At 44.9% G+C, this 23,352-nt stretch overlaps 2 protein-coding genes across 4 annotated transcripts in view; one reads left to right on the forward strand and one right to left on the reverse strand.

The window, feature by feature from the left end:
- LOC138665751 (uncharacterized) overlaps window positions 1–13,022 on the reverse strand; it is a 57,082-nt gene extending 44,060 nt beyond the window's left edge. The window contains exon 1 of the mRNA XM_069753521.1: window positions 12,917–13,022. The gene's annotated coding sequence lies outside the window, so the exon portion shown is untranslated. The remainder of the gene's footprint in view (window positions 1–12,916) is intronic.
- The window catches only part of SRFBP1 (serum response factor binding protein 1), a 139,610-nt gene that overhangs the window by 2,526 nt on the left and 113,732 nt on the right, over window positions 1–23,352 (forward strand). The window contains exon 2 of one of the 3 annotated variants that reach the window (XM_069753482.1): window positions 20,228–20,380. The exons of 1 other annotated variant lie outside the window; for it this stretch is intronic. In XM_069753482.1, the coding sequence (XP_069609583.1) occupies window positions 20,237–20,380 (144 nt within the window). In that variant the 5' untranslated portion in view covers window positions 20,228–20,236. Of the gene's footprint in view, window positions 1–12,169; window positions 12,554–20,227; window positions 20,381–23,352 lie in introns of those variants that run through there. One more of the 3 variants, XM_069753489.1, reaches the window with a different exon arrangement.

The raw sequence follows: 23,352 nt of genomic DNA on the forward strand, positions 1-23,352 counted from the left end.
CTGTGACAACAGATCCTGGAGGTCTGGTAATACCCAAGGGTCGGATATTGACATCTTCCTCATCCATGAGAACCAAGGTCTCTTCGGCCAGAACGGGGCAATTAAAATGACTAGCGCCCCGTCCTCCCGAATCTTCCTCAGCACTGCTGGAATCAGAATGAGGGGAGGAAAGGCATAGACCAGATGGAGACCCCAAGGAATCAGGAACGCGTCCACAGCTACTGGGTTCCCCAGGGGAGGGGAGATAGGGAGCAAAAGGAGGCTACTTTTTTGTTTAAATGGCTCGCGAAGAGATCTATTTTGGGAACACCCCATTTTTGCGTGATCTGGGTAAATATCTCTGGATTTAGTTCCCATTCACCCTGTTTTAGGCTGGATCGACTGAGGAAGTCTGCCTTGTAATTGTCTACCCCCTTTATGTGTAGGCTTGTCAGGGATAGAAGGTTGTTCTCGGCTAATTGAAGGATCGAGTTGGCCACTTCCATTAGGCTTTTGGAACGGGTACCCCCCTGATGGTTTATGTAAGACACTACCACCCGATTGTCCGACATCACCCTTACATGGTGAGATTGAAGGACTCCCGAGAATTCTTGAAGGGCAAATTTTACTGCCAGGAGTTCCTTCATATTGGAGGAATTGTTTGCAAGGGAAGGAGACCAAATGCCCTGAGCTACCAGGTCGTCCAGATGAGCCCCCCACCCTGAGGGGCTTGCGTCCGTGGTTAGGACCTTTGATATCGGGATTACCCATGGGACTCCCTGGGAAAGATTTTCCTGCAACGTCCACCAAGTCAGAGAGTGATTGGTGCGAGGAGATAATGTTAACCGCCCGTCTAAATGCTCTCCTAGGAGGATTTGCTCTGATAGTAGCTGCCATTGGAGATCTCTTGAATGTAGTTGGGCCCACTGGACCGCAGGGATGCAAGAGGTCATAGAGCCTAACAGGGACATGCCCTGACGGAGAGTTATAGAGGGGAGAGATTGTACTGTTGACGCTAAGCTCATTATCTTTTGTATTTTGCTCTCTGGGAGCCGGCATTCCATTTCCCTGGAGTCTAGAGTGAGACCTAGGTACTCCTGAACCTGAGAAGGCACCAATCTGGATTTCTCTAGGTTTATTAGCCAGCCCAGGTCTTTTAGAGAATGAATCACTAAATCTAGTTGATTCTTGCAATGTTGCGGAGAGGAGCCCATCACCAGAAAATCGTCCAGATATGGTACGATCAGGGTGTTTTCTTCCCTGAGGTAAGCCATTACCTCCGCGACCAGCTTTGTAAAAACCCTCGGGGCTATTGCTAGGCCAAATGGTAGGGCTGTGAACTGGAAGTGGCTTAGGACTCCCTTGATGTGGATTGCCATTCTGAGGAATCTTTGGTGATCCTTGTGTATTGGGACGTGATAATATGCGTCCTTCAGGTCCAGGACCACCATGAAGCATTGAGGAAACAGCATTTTGATTGATGACTTTATCGTTTCCATCTTGAATGCTTGAACCTCTAGGTAATTGTTTAGGTTCCTCAAATTGATAATAGTCCTGAAGGAACCATCTGGTTTCTTTCTCAGGAATAGAGGGGAATAGTACTCTTGCCCTCTTTCTTGAGGGGGAACTTCCAGGAGTACTCATTTTTTTACTAACCCCACAATCTCGTTCTCTAGTGTTAACTGCTCTTCTGCCGAGGATCTTGTAGATGTTATCTTGAAAGAGGGACGAGGGTACCTCTTGAATGTTAACCTCAGTCCTGATTTTATGATGTTTAAGATCCATTGACTGGAGGTAATCTTTTCCCAGGCTGGGAGAAAGAGAGATAATCTCCCTCCCACCTGGGGCGAACCTTCATTGTGGAGGTTTCTTGCTGTCATTGAGGTTTTTGTTGAAGATGAATCCTTTATTCTTGTTCTTCTTATCTTCCCACTTCCCCTGGCCTCTCCCTGGGTTCTTACGGAAAAACCTCTTGTTCCGAAAGGGCTTCCTATAAGAGGGGAGACCCAGAGAGGGGAAGGACTTTTTCTTGTCCCCTGCTTTTTCCAGGATGTCATCTAGAGTCGACCTGAACAGAAACTCTCCTTCACAAGGGATGGTACACAGTTTCGTTTTCGTCTGCAGGTCGCCTGGCCAATTCTTAAGCCAGAGGGCGCGCCTGGCCGCATTAGCAAACACTGCTGCTCTGGCGGATAGCCTGATGGAGTCGGCCGAGGCGTCAGCTAGGAAAGCCGCGGCCCCTCTCATTACGGGTAATGTGTTCAGAATTGAGTCCCGGGAAGTTTTCCCCTTTAATTGACCCTCTAGTTGGTTCAGCCAGATCATTAGCGAGCGTGAAGTACATGCTGCTGCAACTGCCGGCTTCAGGCCTCCTCCTGCTGCCTCCCAGGAACCCTTGAGAAAGGCATCTGCCTTCTTGTCCATGGGGTCTTTTAGAACCCCCATGTCCTCAAACGGGAGGGCGAATTTCTTTGAGGCTTTGGCAATTGCTACATCTAATTTGGGGGCCTTTTCCCAAAAGGAGCACGATTCTTCCTCAAAGGGGTATTTCCTTTTTGGCGTTAAGAGAGTCTTCCTCATGGGCTTCTTCCATTCCTTCTTAATTAAGGCTGCGATTGCTTCGTTAAGCGGAAAAGCTCTTCTCTTTTTCTGTTCTAGGCCCCCAAACATGATGTCTTGTACTGTTTTTTTAGGATGGGAGTCTACCAACCCCATAGTACTTCTCACCGCCTTTATGAGGCCATCAGTATCCTCTAGAGGGAAACAGTTATGTCCCCCTGAGGAAGAAGTAGATGATGCAGATGAGTCGGAGGAGACGGAGGACGTTGAACTCTCACTATCACTTTCGGATTTTGAGACTGGAGATGGGGACCTGTGTTTAGTCTTTCTCCTTTTTTTCCCACTTTTTAGTGACCTAAAGGTGTCCTCCACTTGCTCTTTAATTAGGCTTTTAAGATCTGTTGCAAACCCTGGAAAATTTTCAGATACAGTCTGCTGAATGCAAGTATTGCATAGTCTCTTATCCCATGTAGGTGGAAGATCCTCTCTACAGATGGCGCAACTTTTGTGCTTAGTTTTAGCTACGCTTTTCCTCCCCTAAAAGAGACAAATAACACTCTTACTGTCTCTGACATTCACGAAGATCCACTTACCACCTCCAGGACCCATAAATACCGGTTGGGGGTTCTCTGCCTCTGGCTTTCTCCCCGACGCCGTACTGGACTCCTTACTGTGTTGAGACCTTTGGCGTTCTTTGCTGGTGTCCTGGTGCCCTTTCTGCTGTCGCCTTTTTTGCTGCTGCTGCTGTGGCGATGCTACAAGTGGAGGTGATTCGGGCAAAGGTGATGCCGGGTCGCTCATACTGCTGCTGGTCTGCGGATGCTGCCTTGAGACTTGGCTGAGCTGGCGCTCCTATTCTCTTAAGGCTCCTGCTTATTACTGCAGAGCCACTGGGAGGATATGGATTCTACTATTTGAACCCTCCCGCCGCTCCCCGCACCTGCGCAGTAGCGACCGCTCCCATAGAGGAGCTCTGAACGCCTGCGCAGTAACTCTGTGTCATACACTGTGCCAAAAGCATTCTAGCGGCCATCCCGCCGGCGCCTGCGCAGACCGCGCCAAGCGCCCGGCCGGAGCCCCGCCGGCGCCTGCGCAGAGCGCACCAGGCGCCCGGCCGGAAGCCCCGCCGGCGCCTGCGCACCAAGCGCCCGGCCGGAAGCCCCGCCAGCGCCTGCGCATACCGGCGCACGAGCGCATCGGCGCCTCTCGCAAGACCAGCTTAGATCCCGGGCATGCGCCGAACTTTCAAGATGGCGCCCGGGAAGCAGATATGGCGCTGCTGACCGGCGCCCCCGGTCCTATGCAGTCCCTATAGAACGTTACTCTGCACGCCCGATGGCGGTGCAGCGTGCAGACTTATGCTTGTTTTAGGGAGGAAAAACCTAAGAAAAAATGGATACAAGAGCTCAAAGTAAAAAATGTAACAACTTTATTAAAGACCAATCATGAACAACAATACACAAATAAACTTTAAAAACCATACATATACGATGCAAAGGCTAAAAGCAGAGACGAGCCTAGTGCCACGCACAAAAACACAAGTATAAGTACAAATGTGATGTCAAACACATCAGGTAGTAGCTGAAAAACTCATAGGGCCATATATAGTTAGCATATATCCTATATAATAATAAATAGTAAGTGTAATATGGTCACAATACAAGCTATAGTTCTAAAGTACTAGGCAGGCGGCAGGAATGTAACAAAAATATATGACCAAATGTAAGGGTGTCACATTAAGAACATAGTGCATATTGAATCAACCCCACCTGGTAAATATCAGCTGTTACAAAAGCAGTAGTATAGCAAAGCTGTCCGATCCCTCCTAAATGGCTCACTAAACCATGCAATGCATGTGAACCCGGGAAGTCCCAAGCAAGGAAAGGGGAGGAAAGACTAGGCTGTAGGAAAGTGAATACCATACCGACCTGCTGTAATCATGCGTGGAAGAGGAGGCCCCGACGCGCGTTTCGCAGAAGTTGCTTCCTCGGGGGGCGCTTGTTTTAGGGAGGGTCGCGCTGCACCTCCCGCAACTACAGAGGGACCCCCCTGGATGTTGCCGCTGCTGCATCTTACCTGGGGAGGTGACCGCGAACTCCTTGTCACCTCCCCCGCACACCCTGTCGGCCCACTGGCTCCCAGCGGTGGCGCTTCGGGTCACCACCCTAGCCGAGGCAGAGGGACCCCAGCTGCCTGAATCGGACTGGTTGGCCCCGGAATTCCAACGACGACTGGTAAGTCCGTAGGTCTCCCATCAAGGACAGGAAACTAACTGATGCAGGAGAGTGGTACCGCCTTTTTATCCGTAGGTTTCCTGTCCTTGGTGGGCGGATCCCCTCTCTCCGTGGTGCCGTCATGGGCAATCAGAGAAATATAGCATGGGGACCCCTCTATTCTTGATAACCAACCATGCTGAAGCTGATATTATTATTATATTATACATTTTTATAGCGCCATTTATTCCATGGCGCTTTACATGTGAATACGGGGCAAATATAGACAAATACATTAAACATGAGCAGATAACAAGGCACACGAGTACATAAGGAGGGAGGACCCTGCCCGCGAGGGCTCACAGTCTGCAGGGGGTGGGTGAGGATACACTAGGAGAGTAGATATCTGAGGGTTGCAGCCTGCAGCTGTCAGTTTTGACTGGCTGGTTATGAAAAATACAGGAGAAATCAGTTGTTTTTATATATATTATTATTTATAGCGCAGGTGTAGGCTGATAGGGGTAGGAGTCCCATCAGCTGTCATCTGCTTTCACGGTTATCAGTTGAATACAACTCAATATTGTCTCCTGCTAGTGCTGAGCACAGCACGAGAATGACGAGAGTCATCTTCAGCACCCGATGCCGGGGAGCAGCGCTAACTGTACCGCTGCTTCCCAGGCACAAATACGTGTGGTACTGATGCAGCACCCGGTTGCCTCAAGTATTACACACGGAGACTGATAGCTCCGGTGCAGGTTTTTCTGGTATTGGTAATATCAGGATGTAAACACCTAGAAACAAAGGCACCACACATTAATGATGTGAAAGAATCACTTTCTTAAATAGAAAAAGGACCACGACGTGGTCATTTAAAAAAGCTGTAACAGGCAAAATGGTGAGACATAAACACAGAACGGGTAGACAGAACCTGGTAATAACAGCAGATCAATATATATACGCACTAAGTGTGACAATACATAGTAACATAGTAACATAGTTAGTAAGGCCGAAAAAAGACATTTGTCCATCCAGTTCAGCCTATATTCCATCATAATAAATACCCAGATCTACGTCCTTCTACAGAACCTAATAATTGTATGATACAATATTGTTCTGCTCCAGGAAGACATCCAGGCCTCTCTTGAACCCCTCGACTGAGATCGCCATCACCACCTCCTCAGGCAAGCAATTCCAGATTCTCACTGCCCTAACAGTAAAGAATCCTCTTCTATGTTGGTGGAAAAACCTTCTCTCCTCCAGACGCAAAGAATGCCCCCTTGTGCCCGTCACCTTCCTTGGTATAAACAGATCCTCAGCGAGATATTTGTATTGTCCCCTTATATACTTATACATGGTTATTAGATCGCCCCTCAGTCGTCTTTTTTCTAGACTAAATAATCCTAATTTCGCTAATCTATCTGGGTATTGTAGTTCTCCCATCCCCTTTATTAATTTTGTTGCCCTCCTTTGTACTCTCTCTAGTTCCATTATATCCTTCCTGAGCACCGGTGCCCAAAACTGGACACAGTACTCCATGTGCGGTCTAACTAGGGATTTGTACAGAGGCAGTATAATGCTCTCATCATGTGTATCCAGACCTCTTTTAATGCACCCCATGATCCTGTTTGCCTTGGCAGCTGCTGCCTGGCACTGGCTGCTCCAGGTAAGTTTATCATTAACTAGGATCCCCAAGTCCTTCTCCCTGTCAGATTTACCCAGTGGTTTCCCGTTCAGTGTGTAATGGTGATATTGATTCCCTCTTCCCATGTGTATAACCTTACATTTATCATTGTTAAACCTCATCTGCCACCTTTCAGCCCAAGTTTCCAACTTATCCAGATCCATCTGTAGCAGAATACTATCTTCTCTTGTATTAACTGCTTTACATAGTTTTGTATCATCTGCAAATATCGATATTTTACTGTGTAAACCTTCTACCAGATCATTAATGAATATGTTGAAGAGAACAGGTCCCAATACTGACCCCTGCGGTACCCCACTGGTCACAGCGACCCAGTTAGAGACTATACCATTTATAACCACCCTCTGCTTTCTATCACTAAGCCAGTTACTAACCCATTTACACACATTTTCCCCCAGACCAAGCATTCTCATTTTGTGTACCAACCTCTTGTGCGGCACGGTATCAAACGCTTTGGAAAAATCGAGATATACATAGTAACATAGTAACATAGTAACATAGTTAGTAAGGCCGAAAAAAGACATTTGTCCATCCAGTTCAGCCTATATTCCATCATAATAAATACCCAGATCTACGTCCTTCTACAGAACCTAATAATTGTATGATACAATATTGTTCTGCTCCAGGAAGACATCCAGGCCTCTCTTGAACCCCTCGACTGAGTTCGCCATCATCACCTCCTCAGGCAAGCAATTCCAGATTCTCACTGCCCTAACAGTAAAGAATCCTCTTCTATGTTGGTGGAAAAACCTTCTCTCCTCCAGACGCAAAGAATGCCCCCTTGTGCCCGTCACCTTCCTTGGTATAAACAGATCCTCAGCGAGATATTTGTATTGTCCCCTTATATACTTATACATGGTTATTAGATCGCCCCTCAGTCGTCTTTTTTCTAGACTAAATAATCCTAATTTCGCTAATCTATCTGGGTATTGTAGTTCTCCCATCCCCTTTATTAATTTTGTTGCCCTCCTTTGTACTCTCTCTAGTTCCATTATATCCTTCCTGAGCACCGGTGCCCAAAACTGGACACAGTACTCCATGTGCGGTCTAACTAGGGATTTGTACAGAGGCAGTATAATGCTCTCATCATGTGTATCCAGACCTCTTTTAATGCACCCCATGATCCTGTTTGCCTTGGCAGCTGCTGCCTGGCACTGGCTGCTCCAGGTAAGTTTATCATTAACTAGGATCCCCAAGTCCTTCTCCCTGTCAGATTTACCCAGTGGTTTCCCGTTCAGTGTGTAATGGTGATATTGATTCCCTCTTCCCATGTGTATAACCTTACATTTATCATTGTTAAACCTCATCTGCCACCTTTCAGCCCAAGTTTCCAACTTATCCAGATCCATCTGTAGCAGAATACTATCTTCTCTTGTATTAACTGCTTTACATAGTTTTGTATCATCTGCAAATATCGATATTTTACTGTGTAAACCTTCTACCAGATCATTAATGAATATGTTGAAGAGAACAGGTCCCAATACCGACCCCTGCGGTACCCCACTGGCCACAGCGACCCAGTTAGAGACTATACCATTTATAACCACCCTCTGCTTTCTATCACTAAGCCAGTTACTAACCCATTTACACACATTTTCCCCCAGACCAAGCATTCTCATTTTGTGTACCAACCTCTTGTGCGGCACGGTATCAAACGCTTTGGAAAAATCGAGATATACCACGTCCAATGACTCACCGTGGTCCAGTCTATAGTTTACCTCTTCATAAAAACTGATTAGATTGGTTTGACAGGAGCGATTTCTCATAAACCCATGCTGATATGGAGTTAAACAGTTATTCTCATTGAGATAATCCAGAATAACATCCCTCAGAAACCCTTCAAATATTTTACCAACAATAGAGGTTAGACTTACTGGCCTATAATTTCCAGGTTCACTTTTAGAGCCCTTTTTGAATATTGGCACCACATTTGCTATGCGCCAGTCCTGCGGAACAGACCCTGTCGCTATAGAGTCCCTAAAAATAAGAAATAATGGTTTATCTATTACATTACTTAGTTCTCTTAGTACTCGTGGGTGTATGCCATCCGGACCCGGAGATTTATCTATTTTGATCTTATTTAGCCGGTTTCGCACCTCTTCTTGGGTTAGATTGGTGACCCTTAATGTAGGGTTTTCAGTGTTTCTTGGGATTTCACCTAGCATTTCATTTTCCACCGTGAATACCGTGGAGAAGAAGGTGTTTAATATGTTAGCTTTTTCCTCGTCATCTACAACCATTCTTTCCTCACTATTTTTTAAGGGGCCTACATTTTCAGTTTTTATTCTTTTACTATTGATATAGTTGAAGAACAGTTTGGGATTAGCTTTACTCTCCTTAGCAATGTGCTTCTCTGTTTCCTTTTTGGCAGCTTTAATTAGTTTTTTAGATAAAGTATTTTTCTCCCTATAGTTTTTTAGAGCTTCAATGGTGCCATCCTGCTTTAGTAGTGCAAATGCTTTCTTTTTACTGTTAATTGCCTGTCTTACTTCTTTGTTTAGCCACATTGGGTTTTTCCTATTTCTAGTCCTTTTATTCCCACAAGGTATAAACCGCTTACACTGCCTATTTAGGATGTTCTTAAACATTTCCCATTTATTATCTGTATTCTCATTTCTGAGGATATTGTCCCAGTCTACCAGATTAAGGGCATCTCTAAGCTGTTCAAACTTTGCCTTCCTAAAGTTCAATGTTTTTGTGACTCCCTGACTCCCTCCCTGTGACCACGTCCAATGACTCACCGTGGTCCAGTCTATAGCTTACCTCTTCATATAAACTGATTAGATTGGTTTGACAGGAGCGATTTCTCATAAACTCATGCTGATATGGAGTTAAACAGTTATTCTCATTGAGATAATCCAGAATAACATCCCTCAGAAACCCTTCAAATATTTTACCAACAATAGAGGTTAGACTTACTGGCCTATAATTTCCAGGTTCACTTTTAGAGCCCTTTTTGAATATTGGCACCACATTTGCTATGCGCCAGTCCTGCGGAACAGACCCTGTCGCTATAGAGTCACTAAAAATAAGAAATAATGGTTTATCTATTACATTACTTAGTTCTCTTAGTACTCGTGGGTGTATGCCATCCGGACCCAGAGATTTATCTATTTTAATCTTATTTAGCCGGTTTCGCACCTCTTCTTGGGTTAGATTGGTGACCCTTAATATAGGGTTTTCATTGTTTCTTGGGATTTCACCTAGCATTTCATTTTCCACCGTGAATACCGTGGAGAAGAAGGTGTTTAATATGTTAGCTTTTTCCTCGTCATCTACAACCATTCTTTCCTCACTATTTTTTAAGGGGCCTACATTTTCAGTTTTTATTCTTTTACTATTGATATAGTTGAAGAACAGTTTGGGATTAGTTTTACTCTCCTTAGCAATGTGCTTCTCTGTTTCCTTTTTGGCAGCTTTAATTAGTTTTTTAGATAAAGTATTTTTCTCCCTATAGTTTTTTAGAGCTTCAATGGTGCCATCCTGCTTTAGTAGTGCAAATGCTTTCTTTTTACTGTTAATTGCCTGTCTTACTTCTTTGTTTAGCCACATTGGGTTTTTCCTATTTCTAGTCCTTTTATTCCCACAAGGTATAAACCGCTTACACTGCCTATTTAGGATGTTCTTAAACATTTCCCATTTATTATCTGTATTCTCATTTCTGAGGATATTGTCCCAGTCTACCAGATTAAGGGCATCTCTAAGCTGGTCAAACTTTGCCTTCCTAAAGTTCAATGTTTTTGTGACTCCCTGACAAGTCCCCCTAGTGAAAGACAGGTGAAACTGCACAATATTGTGGTCGCTATTTCCTAAATGCCCAACCACCTGCAGATTTGTTATTCTGTCAGGTCTATTAGATAGTATTAGGTCTAAAAGTGCTGCTCCTCTGGTTGGATTCTGCACCAATTGTGAAAGATAATTTTTCTTGGTTATTAGCAGAAACCTGTTGCCTTTATGGGTTTCACAGGTTTCTGTTTCCCAGTTAATATCCGGGTAGTTAAAGTCCCCCATAACCAGGACCTCATTATGGGTTGCAGCTTCATCTATCTGCTTTAGAAGTAGACTTTCCATGCTTTCTGTTATATTTGGGGGTTTGTAACAGACCCCAATGAGAATTTTGTTACCATTTTTCCCTCCATGAATTTCAACCCATATGGACTCGACATCCTCATTCCCTTCGCTAATATCCTCCCTTAAAGTGGACTTTAGACAAGACTTTACATAGAGACAAACCCCTCCTCCTCTCCGATTTTTACGATCCTTTCTAAACAGACTGTAACCCTGTAAGTTAACTGCCCAGTCATAGCTTTCATCTAACCATGTCTCGGTTATTCCCACTATGTCAAAGTTACCTGTAGATATTTCTGCTTCTAGTTCTTCCATCTTGTTTGTCAGGCTTCTGGCGTTTGCGAGCATGCAGTTTAGAGGATTTTGTTTTGTTCCAATCTCCTCACTGTGGATTGTTTTAGAAATGTTCTTACCTCCCTTCTGAGTATGTTTTCCTGGGTCGTGTAATGGAGAGGGACCAGGAGTCTACCACACCCGACGCGCGTTTCGCAATCAAATGCTTCGTCCATTGTGGGTAACACATGTTTTTTGTATATATTTTATAGCAGGGTATATGTATGTTTTGGTAATTTCCGGACATCATGTACACCAGATGTATATGGCTTATTTAATCTTATGTTATAATGTATGTTGGTTGTATGTAAGAGCCATGTGCAAATATGTGGAGTTATTTTTTGCTCCAGCACCGTCATATATATACATCTTTACTATGTGAGCAGTGACTATAGCACTGCCTGGGAGTAAATAAAACAACGCCATTGCTGCCCTACTGCTATATGTAGCATGCCTGTTATGTAATATGAGTTTTTAGTGTCACACTTAGTGCGTATATATATTGATCTGCTGTTATTACCAGGTTCTGTCTACCCGTTCTGTGTTTGTTATGTCTCACCATTTTGCCTGTTACGGCTTTTTTAAATGACCACGTCGTGGTCCTTTTTCTATTTAATAAAGTGATTCTTTTACATCATTAATGTGCGGTGCCTTTGTTTCTAGGTGTTTATTTGTATTTTGGCAAACCACATGAGGATATATTATAGGTGTTATATAATATCAGGATGTGTAAAAGAGCCTTTATAAAACTGTTTTTTTTCTTTAAATTATTCCAGTCCCTGCATATTTTTATTATTTGCCACTCCTTTCTCTAGTGCAGTACATAGAACAAGTGACCAAACAATTGTGTTTTTCAGTCCACTAGGACTAAAAGATTAGTAAATGGGAAAAAATAAAGTAAGAGAAAAAAAAAACCTATTGTGAAGCACTAACTTTTCTATTTGAAAATAGATAAAACAAATATACTGGGTAGATAAAACAAATATACTGGGTGTCCTAAAAGTTACATCTGAGGAAAACAATGTTAATTAGCCCATGTGGTAAAAGGCGGAACACTGGGCCGAGCGCGCTGTCTGCGGAACAAATGGACCGAAATTCTGAGGGTGTGAACGCGGCCTGGTCACATTTACAGCACAGTAAACACAAACCCCAGAGACAATGGCGGAATTGCGCTTTCCCCATTATTGGGTCACATGAATGAGATCATTAGAAGCTACAACTCGTCCTGTACACTCCTCATGCGGTCACCACAGGAGCCATGAGCCCGGGCGCTGTGTCCTCGCCGGCTTCCGTAGTCACACACGTGCGCGGCTGGGTAGGGGCAGGCATGGAGGAGGGTGTGTCTGCAGCTCAGAGAACCAAGGACCTGTGATGACGTTAGAACATGTGACCGGTACCTGAGTGGAGCAGCCAGGCCGCTGTGGAGAAGCTGCAATGTAGCTGACGTGCTGCTCCCTTCAGCGGGGTGTACTGCCCGGTGTACGCAGCACATTGTCACAGATGGTCGGAGAGGAAGAGAGAATCACGTGACCTATCTCCACACCATGTGACGCATCACGTGGACATGACGTCATCACAGGTCCTGTAGCACACGAGGATCTTGCATCAGCATCTACCGTGCGGACGATTCATTACCCCGCGGTAACGACCAGTCGGCGCCATGAGTGCGGCGGCCCCCGTGCTCAACCTGAACAATGAGGTGAGTGCGGCGCTCTCAGCGTGTTCTGTGCGTTTATGGTCACGTGTTACCAGTCCATAGCTGTCCCTGCGGTGCAGGAGTGCTCGTACTACCATGGCCGGGTGCATGCAGCCACCTCTGCCCACGTGACCTGTGCTCGCAGCCGAGCTCCGTGCAGTGAGGAGGAGGCCGCCCGGCGACGCTCCCCCGAGCACTGACTCCAGTCTGGGCCATGTGCAGCCGCTGCTCTCTGCCTGTGTGAACACTCTTGTATTGCACATCCATGGTAAAGGGAGCTGCCTCCAACTCGGTACGGGTAAAGCGTCCATGAAGACAAGCGGCTCTGCAATATTCTCTTCTGTTTCAAGAACGCAGGATCTTTACCGTGGTCAGCTTGTTGCCTTGGTTACCGACCACTTGTGCTGTCCCAGCATGACCAGTACCCCAGAGGAGACGCGCATGGCCCCTCCGGCAGCGCCATTCGCCTGCACTCCTCCCTGGCTATAGAGACGCGGCTGTGTGCTACAGCGCCCCATGTGGCTGGTCTGAACAGCGACCAGGTACACAGGAGGCAGAAGAGCCATGTGCTGCAGAACATACATTCTGAAACCGCCCCTTTAACAGCTACCCTCTGGGACAACAAATAAGGCTCCTTTCACACTAGCGTCGGAATCTCCCTGTCGCAATGCGTCGGGGAGAGATTCCGACGCTAGCGTTTAGCGCATTGCACAATGGGGGCAGCGGATGCATTTCTCCGGCGCATCCGCTGCCCCATTGTAAGGTGCCGGGAGGTGGTGGCGGAGTTCCGGCTGCGCATGCGTGGTCGGAAAAAGCGGTCTGTCAGGTGCAAAAAACGTTACATGTAGCGTTTTTTGCTTCCGACGGTCCGCAGAAGCACGACGCATCCGTCGCTCGACGGATGCGACGTGTGGCAATCCGTCGCAAATGCGTCGTCAATGCAAGTCTATGGGGAAAAAACGCATCCTGCAAGCACTTTTGCAGGATGCGTTTTTTCTGCAAAACGACGCATTGTGACGGATTGCAGAAAACGCTAGTGTGAAAGTAGCCTAAGTGTGCAGATGTCTGCTGCACCGCTCCTGTGATCTCGTGGCGGTCACGTGATACTTAACATGGCTACCATGGCCAGTCAGCCGGCGGGGACAAGTCGGTCAGTGCTCATCTCGCAGCCTGTGATACACAATAGTGATCCCCTCATCCATCGCTCCGCTCCTATTTATACAGGGCAGGCATAATCTGTCCAGTCACCTGACGGACAGGCGGCTTGTTCGTGTGTTGGTCAGCGGCTCGTGTACTCTGCATTTTCGTGGTTTTCCGAAATCTCCAGTGATATATGGTGGTCTGGTATCTTTGGTAGTTGCGCTCCGCTCACAGATTTTTTTTAACGTCAGGCAGAACTATGCGAATGTAATCAAATACCCCATTAGTTGCCCCTGAATGACCTGCTCCTCCTGTGGCCCCACTGCTGCAACCAATCACAGGCCTCTGTGCATGTAAGCATCACTACTGAGGAAAGTGATCGGCTGCAGCAGTAACGTGACTGATGGACGGGAGTTAATGCAGCGTCATGTGAAGAACAAATGCTTCATTATATTAGAATGTTCTTTACACTTTTTTTTTTTGTCTCATTTAATAAATACCAGGAGATGCCTTAAAGGGGGTTTTCAGTATAATTATCCCTGTGCTTTACTATGGCACATTATGTGTGTGGTTCACACGCTGTAGTAAAGCTTTCCCCCCAGGATGCCCTGACCTCCATTGTTAGCAGTACCTAACTGCAAGACTCCATCACCCAATATGCCCTGACCCAGGCTCAGGCTGCTGCGGGACTACAACTCCACCGCTGGCTCCATAGTGCTGCAGAGGGGCGAGAGTACATAGAGCGGAGATTGTTCCTCACCATTACAGGTGTAACCCTCTTACCATGGTGACGTGTCCCCATCTCTGGCGTCAGCACGATCTTCCCTTTCTACAGTGGGGAGGAGCGGCCTGTACGACTGGACATCAGTGGTTTAGGTTTCATGAAGCTCAAAAATTGTAATACACCATAATCAATAGCATTATTGAGTTGTGACTCTACATTAACTGCCAATAAATATCCTTTTTTTTTCTTAAATGTAATTTGGTGACAAACCTCACTGGGTCTGTGCATGCTCCATATCCAAACCAACGGCTTGGCAACAGATTTTGCTTCATAATTGTTAATTATAGTGACAGCAAGTAAAACAAAGTGCATCTGATCTGTAGAGTGGAGCTCCTGGATGTGCTGAGATTGCAGAGATGTCACATTACAGGGAGGACAATGTCGGGACTGGCGGAGCGAGCCAAAGTTTAGTGGTTTCAGGATTTGTAACTGGATAAAACCAGATGAATGCATTAGGTAATATTTGTCATGTATCAGTGTCCCATCTGTACACCATGGCAAAGCTGCTGAATAGTGATGAGCGCGCACACGCGGGTGTTATCTGGGCATCTTGGGCGTGCGCGTATATTATGTTCGAGTCCTCGCGGATGCATGATTTGCGGCTGTCAGCCTGAACATGTGGGGGTTCCCTAACGGGCAGTCCCCTCATGTGTTGGAGCTGTCTATGGCCACAAATCATGCAGCTGCAGGGACTCGAGCATAATATCCGAGCACGCCACAAATACCCATATAACACCTTATCTGAGCACCTTCGCTCATCACTACTGCTGAACTGTATCCCTCCATTTTTGTTTTGAGCTGGTTTGTTTCTCTACCTGGGGTAAGAGCAGCTTAGTTGGCTGAATGGACCAAGACACTAGATGATATTTTGTAGGCTTACAATCATTGGAAGGTATCGATTAGTGCAACTCGATTCTTAGGTCCTGGTCCATCAGCAGCATCCGTAATCTGTGGCCACTGGCCGGTAACCCTGAGAACTGCCTCTTACCTGACCATATCCCGGGCCTGTCCATCACTCTGCAATGATGGCGTCATGCCAGGCAGGTTAATCCAAAGAGGAGCCGGGAACGCCATCAGGTAAGAGGTGGTTCTCGGGCCCCTTGTCCAGGAGCCACAGACTGCCGACATGGCCAACGGACCAGGGCCTCTGAATTGATTCCAATGGTGTCTGTAGAAGAATAGATTGGGGTGTGAAGATAATGGTCCTGCTTCAGTAAGATTAACTTTTACCGTGGCAGACATTAATTGGGGGCTTCTTACTCCAGTGTACCCCTTCATTTAGAGCTGCGAGCCTCTTTAATGAATTTGGCACTTCTCAAACTGCCGTCCTGCTCTACCAGACGCATATTGCAGTCTCTGGCTGTTATCCGTTTGTCTTAGATTTATACCCCTCCTATCGCGTCCTTTGTGATGGTTTTGTCAGGTGTACTCGGCCTCACTCCGTCATGCTGAAGCTAAGTTGCCCGCGCTGGTTTGTCCTGCACCAAAAGTCACAACACGTTTGCACAAATTCAAGTCCCATATGATACAGCAAGAAGTCTAACCCCAGGGGCCCAACGAACACTGCTTGATGATTTGGGCCCTTTGTCTCTACGGCTGATCATCTTTAATTTCTTGTTTAACGGCTTCCCAAAAAGGTATTGTTTTTGGAAAGGTCAAACAGGTGTGACAGAAGGTTCCTGGCAAGGCACACGAAGTCCAACCCAGGCTTGTGTGCGCTGGGTTTGCCCCTTTTCAAAAATTCTGCCTCCTTTTACCAGTATAAGGTGTCCCGACCCTTCACCCCGCTAGAGAAATTATGAGCGTTTCAAGGTTTCTCTGGGAATAGAGGGGAAAAAAAGCTACATAACATCATTATGAATATATTTCTAAATGCATTTAATTATCTAATCACAATAGTTTTGTGTAGAGAGGAATTGCTATAGAATTAAAGTGGCTGCTGTCTTGTTGCGCTAACAGAAGCATTTGTTGGGGAGGGTGGTGGAATATAAAATGTGTATAAATAAGTAGCATAAATACCACTGATATCTGAATGTCATAAAATTTGATTCTGTGAAGGTCCAGCATTTAGAAAAATCTGATGTGAAAGTAACTGATATTGTAAAATGCCTGACTGCAATAATGAGCTTATACACTAGATGGCAGCACACTATCACCATATTTTCTCTGCTGTTCCTAACAACCTTCTTGAAACCTCATGCACATGTTGCTTATTTTCTGTTAGTTTCAACCATTACAGCTTTTTTTTTTTTTTTTTTTAGATTTTATAGCATGTCAATTCTTGCACAGTGTTTTTTTTAATCATTCGTATGACTGGTAAAAAAAAAAAAAGTGTTTTTACAGCAGAGATCGGGATCCAAGAAGTATCGTTTCTCCTTGCAGAGAGTGACATGATAAGCATGTCGAGGTGAGGAGACTTAAATACTTCTTGGATCCCGGTCAGACGCCTCTCAATCAGCCAAACCAGATCTCCACTATGCACTGACGAGGGGCAGTACCCCGAAACACAGTGTCTGCAAATTGAGATTCTGGTTTGGCTATTATCCTAAGTCATGTGACAAGGCTCGTTAAAGGGTCGACATTGACTGTTAGGATTGCTCCTTCCAATAGGTGGCACTAGAGTTCTACTCCTCTTCCTCTCTGAAGAGACAATTTGCATATTTCCCAGAGGAGCATTGCGGCTTTAAGTCTCCTCACCTCGACATGCTTATCATGTCACTCTCCGCATGGAGAAACGATACTTCTTGGATCCCTTATGCTTGTAGGAAATAATCTTTCGTTATTGCATTTGCTCTAAGAATGAACAGTATTTCCAAAATGCAGTAAAACAATCTTGACTTTTGTGTAAATGTTTAGTTATTCTATTCCTGTGGAAGGCTGGATATCTCTAGCTCTATGCTATAAGATTTCTAACCCTTCATTTAAAAAAAAAAAAAAGGTACAATGACATGGTAAGAATTCAGAAAGGAAAAAGTGTTAAAATGCTTGTCCTGAGATGACTAGAAAATGAGGCAAGCTGTGATGTATGAAATAATGGGATTTATACAAAGACTGTGTAGAAAATCAGATGATGCTTTACTTTTAAAGGGAATCTTTCATCAGGTTTTCACCTCCCAGACTATTTATATGTGCATGTGGCTCATTCAGAGACAAGTCCAGCAATACTGTTCCATTGCCCCTTCTTCCATTACTGAGAAATCAGCACTTGAATAGAAATGCAAATAAGGCTGTAGATCTGAAGTTTCTGTCACTCCAGCTCTATTCCCGCCCAGCACCGCCACCTCCTGATGACTGACTACTTCTCAGCCTGAAGTCACACAGACTAGAGGTTGTCATAGAGGCGCTGAGAGGGCAATAGAGCTGGAGTGACACAGGCTTTGGAGCTACAGTATCCATTTGCATATCAATTCATACACTGACTTCTCAGTGAAGGAGTAACAGACTGGCATTGTAAAGGGATTTGAAATGAGCTACACATGCGCATATAAATAGTTTTGGGGAAAAATCCTGCTGATTCGCTTTTACGCGTGACGAACCATCTTGTACTTAATGAGATTGCGGGCCTAATAACTTTCCTTGGGTTTACAGGAATGGAATACAAGTCTCCTCCATGACAAGGATTTATATGGAGAATGGGTGTCTTCTTACACCTGTTGCCATCAAAATAATTTGTCTATGAAATTCTCTACGAATTTGTAATGGACAGGGTGCCAAATATTTGGGCCCCGTGATTCTACAGTCAATCATGTCTTGATTGACAAGGATGCTTGCTCAGTAGAGCGGGGCCTAGCTCAGCTCCTGAAATACTGTATTTATCACAATAAATGGACAACATTAGTTTCTGACTACCCCTTTAATACCTGTAGGGTGGAACTCTAATACATTGTAGAGGCCCAAACTGTGGAATACGTCACTAAAATAATAAACAAGATACCGTAAATGCCTTAGCAGTTTTTAAACATTGAGGCTATGTGCACACGTTCAGGAATTCGTGCAGAAAATTCCTGTGAAAATCCGGACATTTCTGCCAGATTTCCACATGAAATCCACATGCGTTTTTTTGCGCGTTTTTTTGTGCGGTTTTGACGCGGTTTTTGCACGTTTTTTGCGCGTTTTTTTTCCGGACATTTCCCAATGCGTTAGACAGTGGGAAAACCGCGAAAAAAAACGCAAAATTAATGAGCAGGTTCATTATTTTTCCGCAATGCGTTTTTCATGCGGAAAAACGCACATCATGTGCACAGAAGTTGCGGATTTCATTAAAAATGATAGGATGCTTAATGTATGCAGATTATTTGCGTTTTTATAGCGCAAAAACGCTAAAAAAAACCGCAAATAATCTGCAACGTGTGCACATAGCCTTAAGGGTATGTGCACACGTCCGGATTTTTAGCGTTTTTTTTTGCGGAATTTCGCTATAAATCCGCTAAAAAAATGCTAACATTATGCATCCTATCTTTTAGAATGCATTCCGCATTTTTTGTGCATATGTTAGCGTTTTTTTCCGCAAAAAAAACGCAGTCCGCAAAAAGAACGGACATGCTCATTCTTTTTGCGGATTTTTTGCGGATTCCATGGCAAAAAGGACATTCAGGAGAAGAAGGAAAAAAAACGCTAAAAATCCGCAAAAAAACCGCGCAAAAAACACGCAAATTCCGCGAGAAATCCGCGCAGAAAAAAACGCGAATTTCTGGCAGAATTCTCAGGATTTTGTCAGGAAAAAAACCTGACGTGTGCACATACCCTTGTGGTTATCCCTTTAATCCAGATAGTCCTACCATAGAAAACCATGAATAAATGACATTTCCCACATGTCGGCTTTACATCAGCACCATTTGTAAAATGGTATTTTATTTTGTTAGCATTTTAGGAGGTTTAAAAATGTAGCAGGAATTTTTCATTTTTTCAAGGAAATTTACAAAATTTATTTTTTTTGCCACCTAAATGCTGCTAACTTCTGAACAGATTACTACAGCCGTCAGACTCTAAGGCCACTATTTGGCCGTGAATTGCCACGGCAAACATCAGGACCACAAAATGATGATCTGAGGGCACCAATTGGGATAAAGAGGAAGCCCCCACACTCTGTTAACCATTTATATGATGTAGTCACTATCTCAGGTCAGTTAAAAGACGTTTTGGCGGTCATTAAGGGGTTAAAGGGCGGGTCCATCATTTTCATTTTTCTATGGGCCTAAAAACTAACAGGCAGGTTGTTTCTAACCGAGGCAACTACCGGCCTGTTGTACTTGGTGCCAGCACAGATGGATCACCCACTGCTTTTGTCAGCCGTTCAGCTGCTCAGCGTCAACAGAGCAGCTCTTCTTGTTCCGGGTTGTAATGTCGAAGGGGCGAGACTGTGGACGTCATGATGGTTGACTGCTGGTCCCCCCTTGTCAACAGAGCACAACGGTCAACGTGACTTCAGTGAAAGCCGCTGACTTTCCGGCAGGCGCAGGCTGTGACCAACCGCTCTCTGCTGGTAGAGATATGCGCAGGTGACAAATACCTGCCTGTTGGTTCTTGGGCTTATATACAAAAAAAAAGTATAATCATGGATAACCCCTTTAATAATCCCAGTGTAATGAAATCCCACAGTACAATGTAAACACTATTATACCATTATAGCCTTAGGAATGTTTTCTCTGTGAAAGTGTATTCTGGGCTGAGTTGCCTTCATGGCCAGAATATGCAAATACTTGGGAATGGCATGAACGTCTAGATATAAACATATTTTTAACCATACCGTGCAGATTAGGAAAATGCCTGTGTTGCTGTGTACATGGGAGTGCTTCCAGCAGCTGCTCGCAGGCTGCCACATCATCAGTTCTGTGATACCACAGACAAATTCAGCTCCGGAGAATGAAAGCCCTCTCTGCTCGGCAATGGAAAAGTCTGTACTTGTGGTATGTATGATAGTGTGATAAACTAAGTAACCGCTTACATGTGTACACGACTCCTCGTTCAGTCAGTACATCCCACCGTACAGTGAGAAGAATACGACTGCTCTAGAAAGCCCCCCACACTGGGGCTGCTCTATTGCAGTTCTGCATAGACGTGACTAAGGCTAAACTGCAATACTGTACACAACCTGAGTTTTAGCGGTGGCTGTGTTTTGAAGGTGGGTAACAAAAGAAAATAATTTTTTGTTTATAGCGCCAACATGTTCCATGGTACCTTACAGTTTTGGATGAGACAATAAAGAGATAACAGAATAAACATACGGTAACTCAGATACCTAAAGGAGTGAGGACCCTGCTCACAGTCTAAAGAAATCGGGGAGACACGAATGGTAATTGCACGATACAGCCATAATATACTAGGGGGGTCTTCACGTAAAGCTGCATGAGCCGGTCACCATCCAGTACGTGTACAGTACAGACACAGAGGGCTATTAAGTGCATGGAGGGTGTGGATGGATGCTATGGGGGTCCTGATTTGGAATTAAAATTTTGTATAAGCAAAACAGGGATAGTTAGATAAGTGAGGTGGGGCAATAGGCCAGTCTAAAGAAATGCCTTTTTAGGCCACACTTAAAACTGTGGGTATTGGGAGTTAATCGAATAGTCATGCGTAGTGTACTTCAAAGAATTGGCGCAGCATGCGAGTGGAAGGTTCGGCTTATTGTGGATTTTAGTTTTAAGTCCTTAGCAGAACAGAGGGCGCGAGTAGGGTGGTAGATGGAGATGTAGGGTGGTGCTGATCCGTGGAGCGCTTTGTAGGTGAGAGTGATAAATTTATATTAAACTCTTTTTTGGACGGGCAACCAGTGCAATGACTGGCACAGGGTAGAGGCATCAGTGTAGGGGTTGGAAAAGAATATGATCCTGGCTGCTGCATTCAGAATGAAACCACTGCACAACCAGCTCTACCCTCACCTACTGTATCCTCACCCATCCCTTGTAGATTGTGAGCCCTCGCGGGCAGGGTCCTCTCTCTTCCTGTACCAGTTTTTATTATGTATACCCCTCCTCACATGTAAAGCGCTATGGAATAAATGGTGCTATAATAATAAAAAATAATAATAATGAATTGGAGAGGGAAGAGTTTGGTAAGAGGGAGACCGATTATTAGAGAGTTACAATGGTCCAGATGAGAATTAATAAGGGCCACAGTAATTTTTTTTGCCAAGTCAAAAGTATGAAAAGGTCAAATTCTAGAGATGTGTTTGAGGTGTAGATGACCTGAGCGGATGAGTGATCGGATGTGGAGAGTGAAGGAAAGATGCAGGCGATCCCTTCTTGTGTTGCAGCTGTTGTGCAGTTAGCATTTGAGCATGCTCTGATAATCCCTTATCCGATTTCACTCGCTCATCACTTATTTGCATCAAATATGTCGCCAAGACAGTGGGCATGTTGCTGGAGAGTAACGGTGGAACCTCACACAGAAATGACAATACAGTTCATATTTAGGTTATTGGAGGGGGGAAACACAAGGAGTTCAGTTTTTGGCAGATTCAGTTTTAGATGGTGGAAAGACAATTTCTGGTATTTTGTACAGGAAAGATATATATCTTTGTACCGTGTTAGCCAGTAGATAGAATAATATTTGGAATTGAGAGTCCTCACTGGTCGATACCTTTTAATGGCTAACTGAACAGATGGTAAGGCAGTTTTCACACATCAGTTTTTTGCCATCAGGCTCAATCCGGTGTATTCTGGAAAAAACGGATCCATCGCAAATTGTGAAAAACTGATGCGACAGATCCGGTTTTTGCCGGATTCTGCTCGATCTGGGTAATTGTTTCTAGTTGATGACCCGAGGGGGAGAGAGAGAGAGCGCCATAAGCTTCTATTCTAGCAAAAGCCAGATCAGTCGCTGTCCGTTTTTGTCGACAGACACAAAAAATGTTACTATGTCCGCTTTCTCCGGCTGGCGGAAAAAAAATTTCCATTTTTTTTCAAAATTCTCCGGATTGTGCCTGACGGCAAAAAACTTATGTGTGAAAGCAGCCTAACAAATTGCAAGCTTTCAAGACTACGCAGGTCTCTTCATCAGGCAAAGACTAATGCAAATTCTGAAGAATCACATATTTATACACAACACAGCACAGAGAGAAAGAAGGCAATAGAAAAGACAAGTAACGTGAAGCAGAATTATCATTATGTGAGAGGGCTAGACATAGATATTGGAACAGTTAATAGATAAGGAAGCCTTTAATGTTTTATGGTCCTCTTATTGGATCTGGTTCTGTGTTGTGATGACCCCAGAAGGTCTGAAGAGCAAATTCCTCAATTGATGTAAAAAGACATAAATCCATGCAACACATTCATTCCTGCACTGTCAGAGTCCTTTGGGAATTAGATTCTCCTTTTTGCATTTAGATAAGAAAAAAATGTTGCTGTCCATTTGTGCACGTTTCTTCAGAAGTGGCTTTAAGGTACCGTCACACTAAGCGACGCTGCAGCGATACCGACAACGATGTCGATCGCTGCAGCGTCGCTGTTTGGTCGCTGGAGAGCTGTCACACAGACAGCTCTCCAGCGACCAACGATCCTGAAGTCCCCGGGTAACCAGGGAAAACATCGGGTTACTAAGCGCAGGGCCGCGCTTAGTAACCCGATGTTTACCCTGGTTACCAGCGTAAAAGTAAAAAAAAAAAAAACAGTACATACTTACCTACCGCTGTCTGTCCCCGGCGCTGTGCTTCTCTGCACTCCTCTGCACTGACTGTGAGCACAGCGGCCGGAAAGCAGAGCGGTGACGTCACCTCTCTGCTTTCCGGCCGCTGTGCTCACAGCCAGTGCAGGAGGAGTGCAGAGAAGCAGAGCGCCGGGGACAGACAGCGGTAGGTAAGTATGTACTGTTTTTTTTTTTTTACTTTTACGCTGGTAACCAGGGTAAACATCGGGTTACTAAGCGCGGCCCTGCGCTTAGT

Source organism: Ranitomeya imitator, chromosome 1 (genome assembly GCF_032444005.1).
Source record: "Ranitomeya imitator isolate aRanImi1 chromosome 1, aRanImi1.pri, whole genome shotgun sequence".
NCBI lineage: Eukaryota > Metazoa > Chordata > Amphibia > Anura > Dendrobatidae > Ranitomeya > Ranitomeya imitator.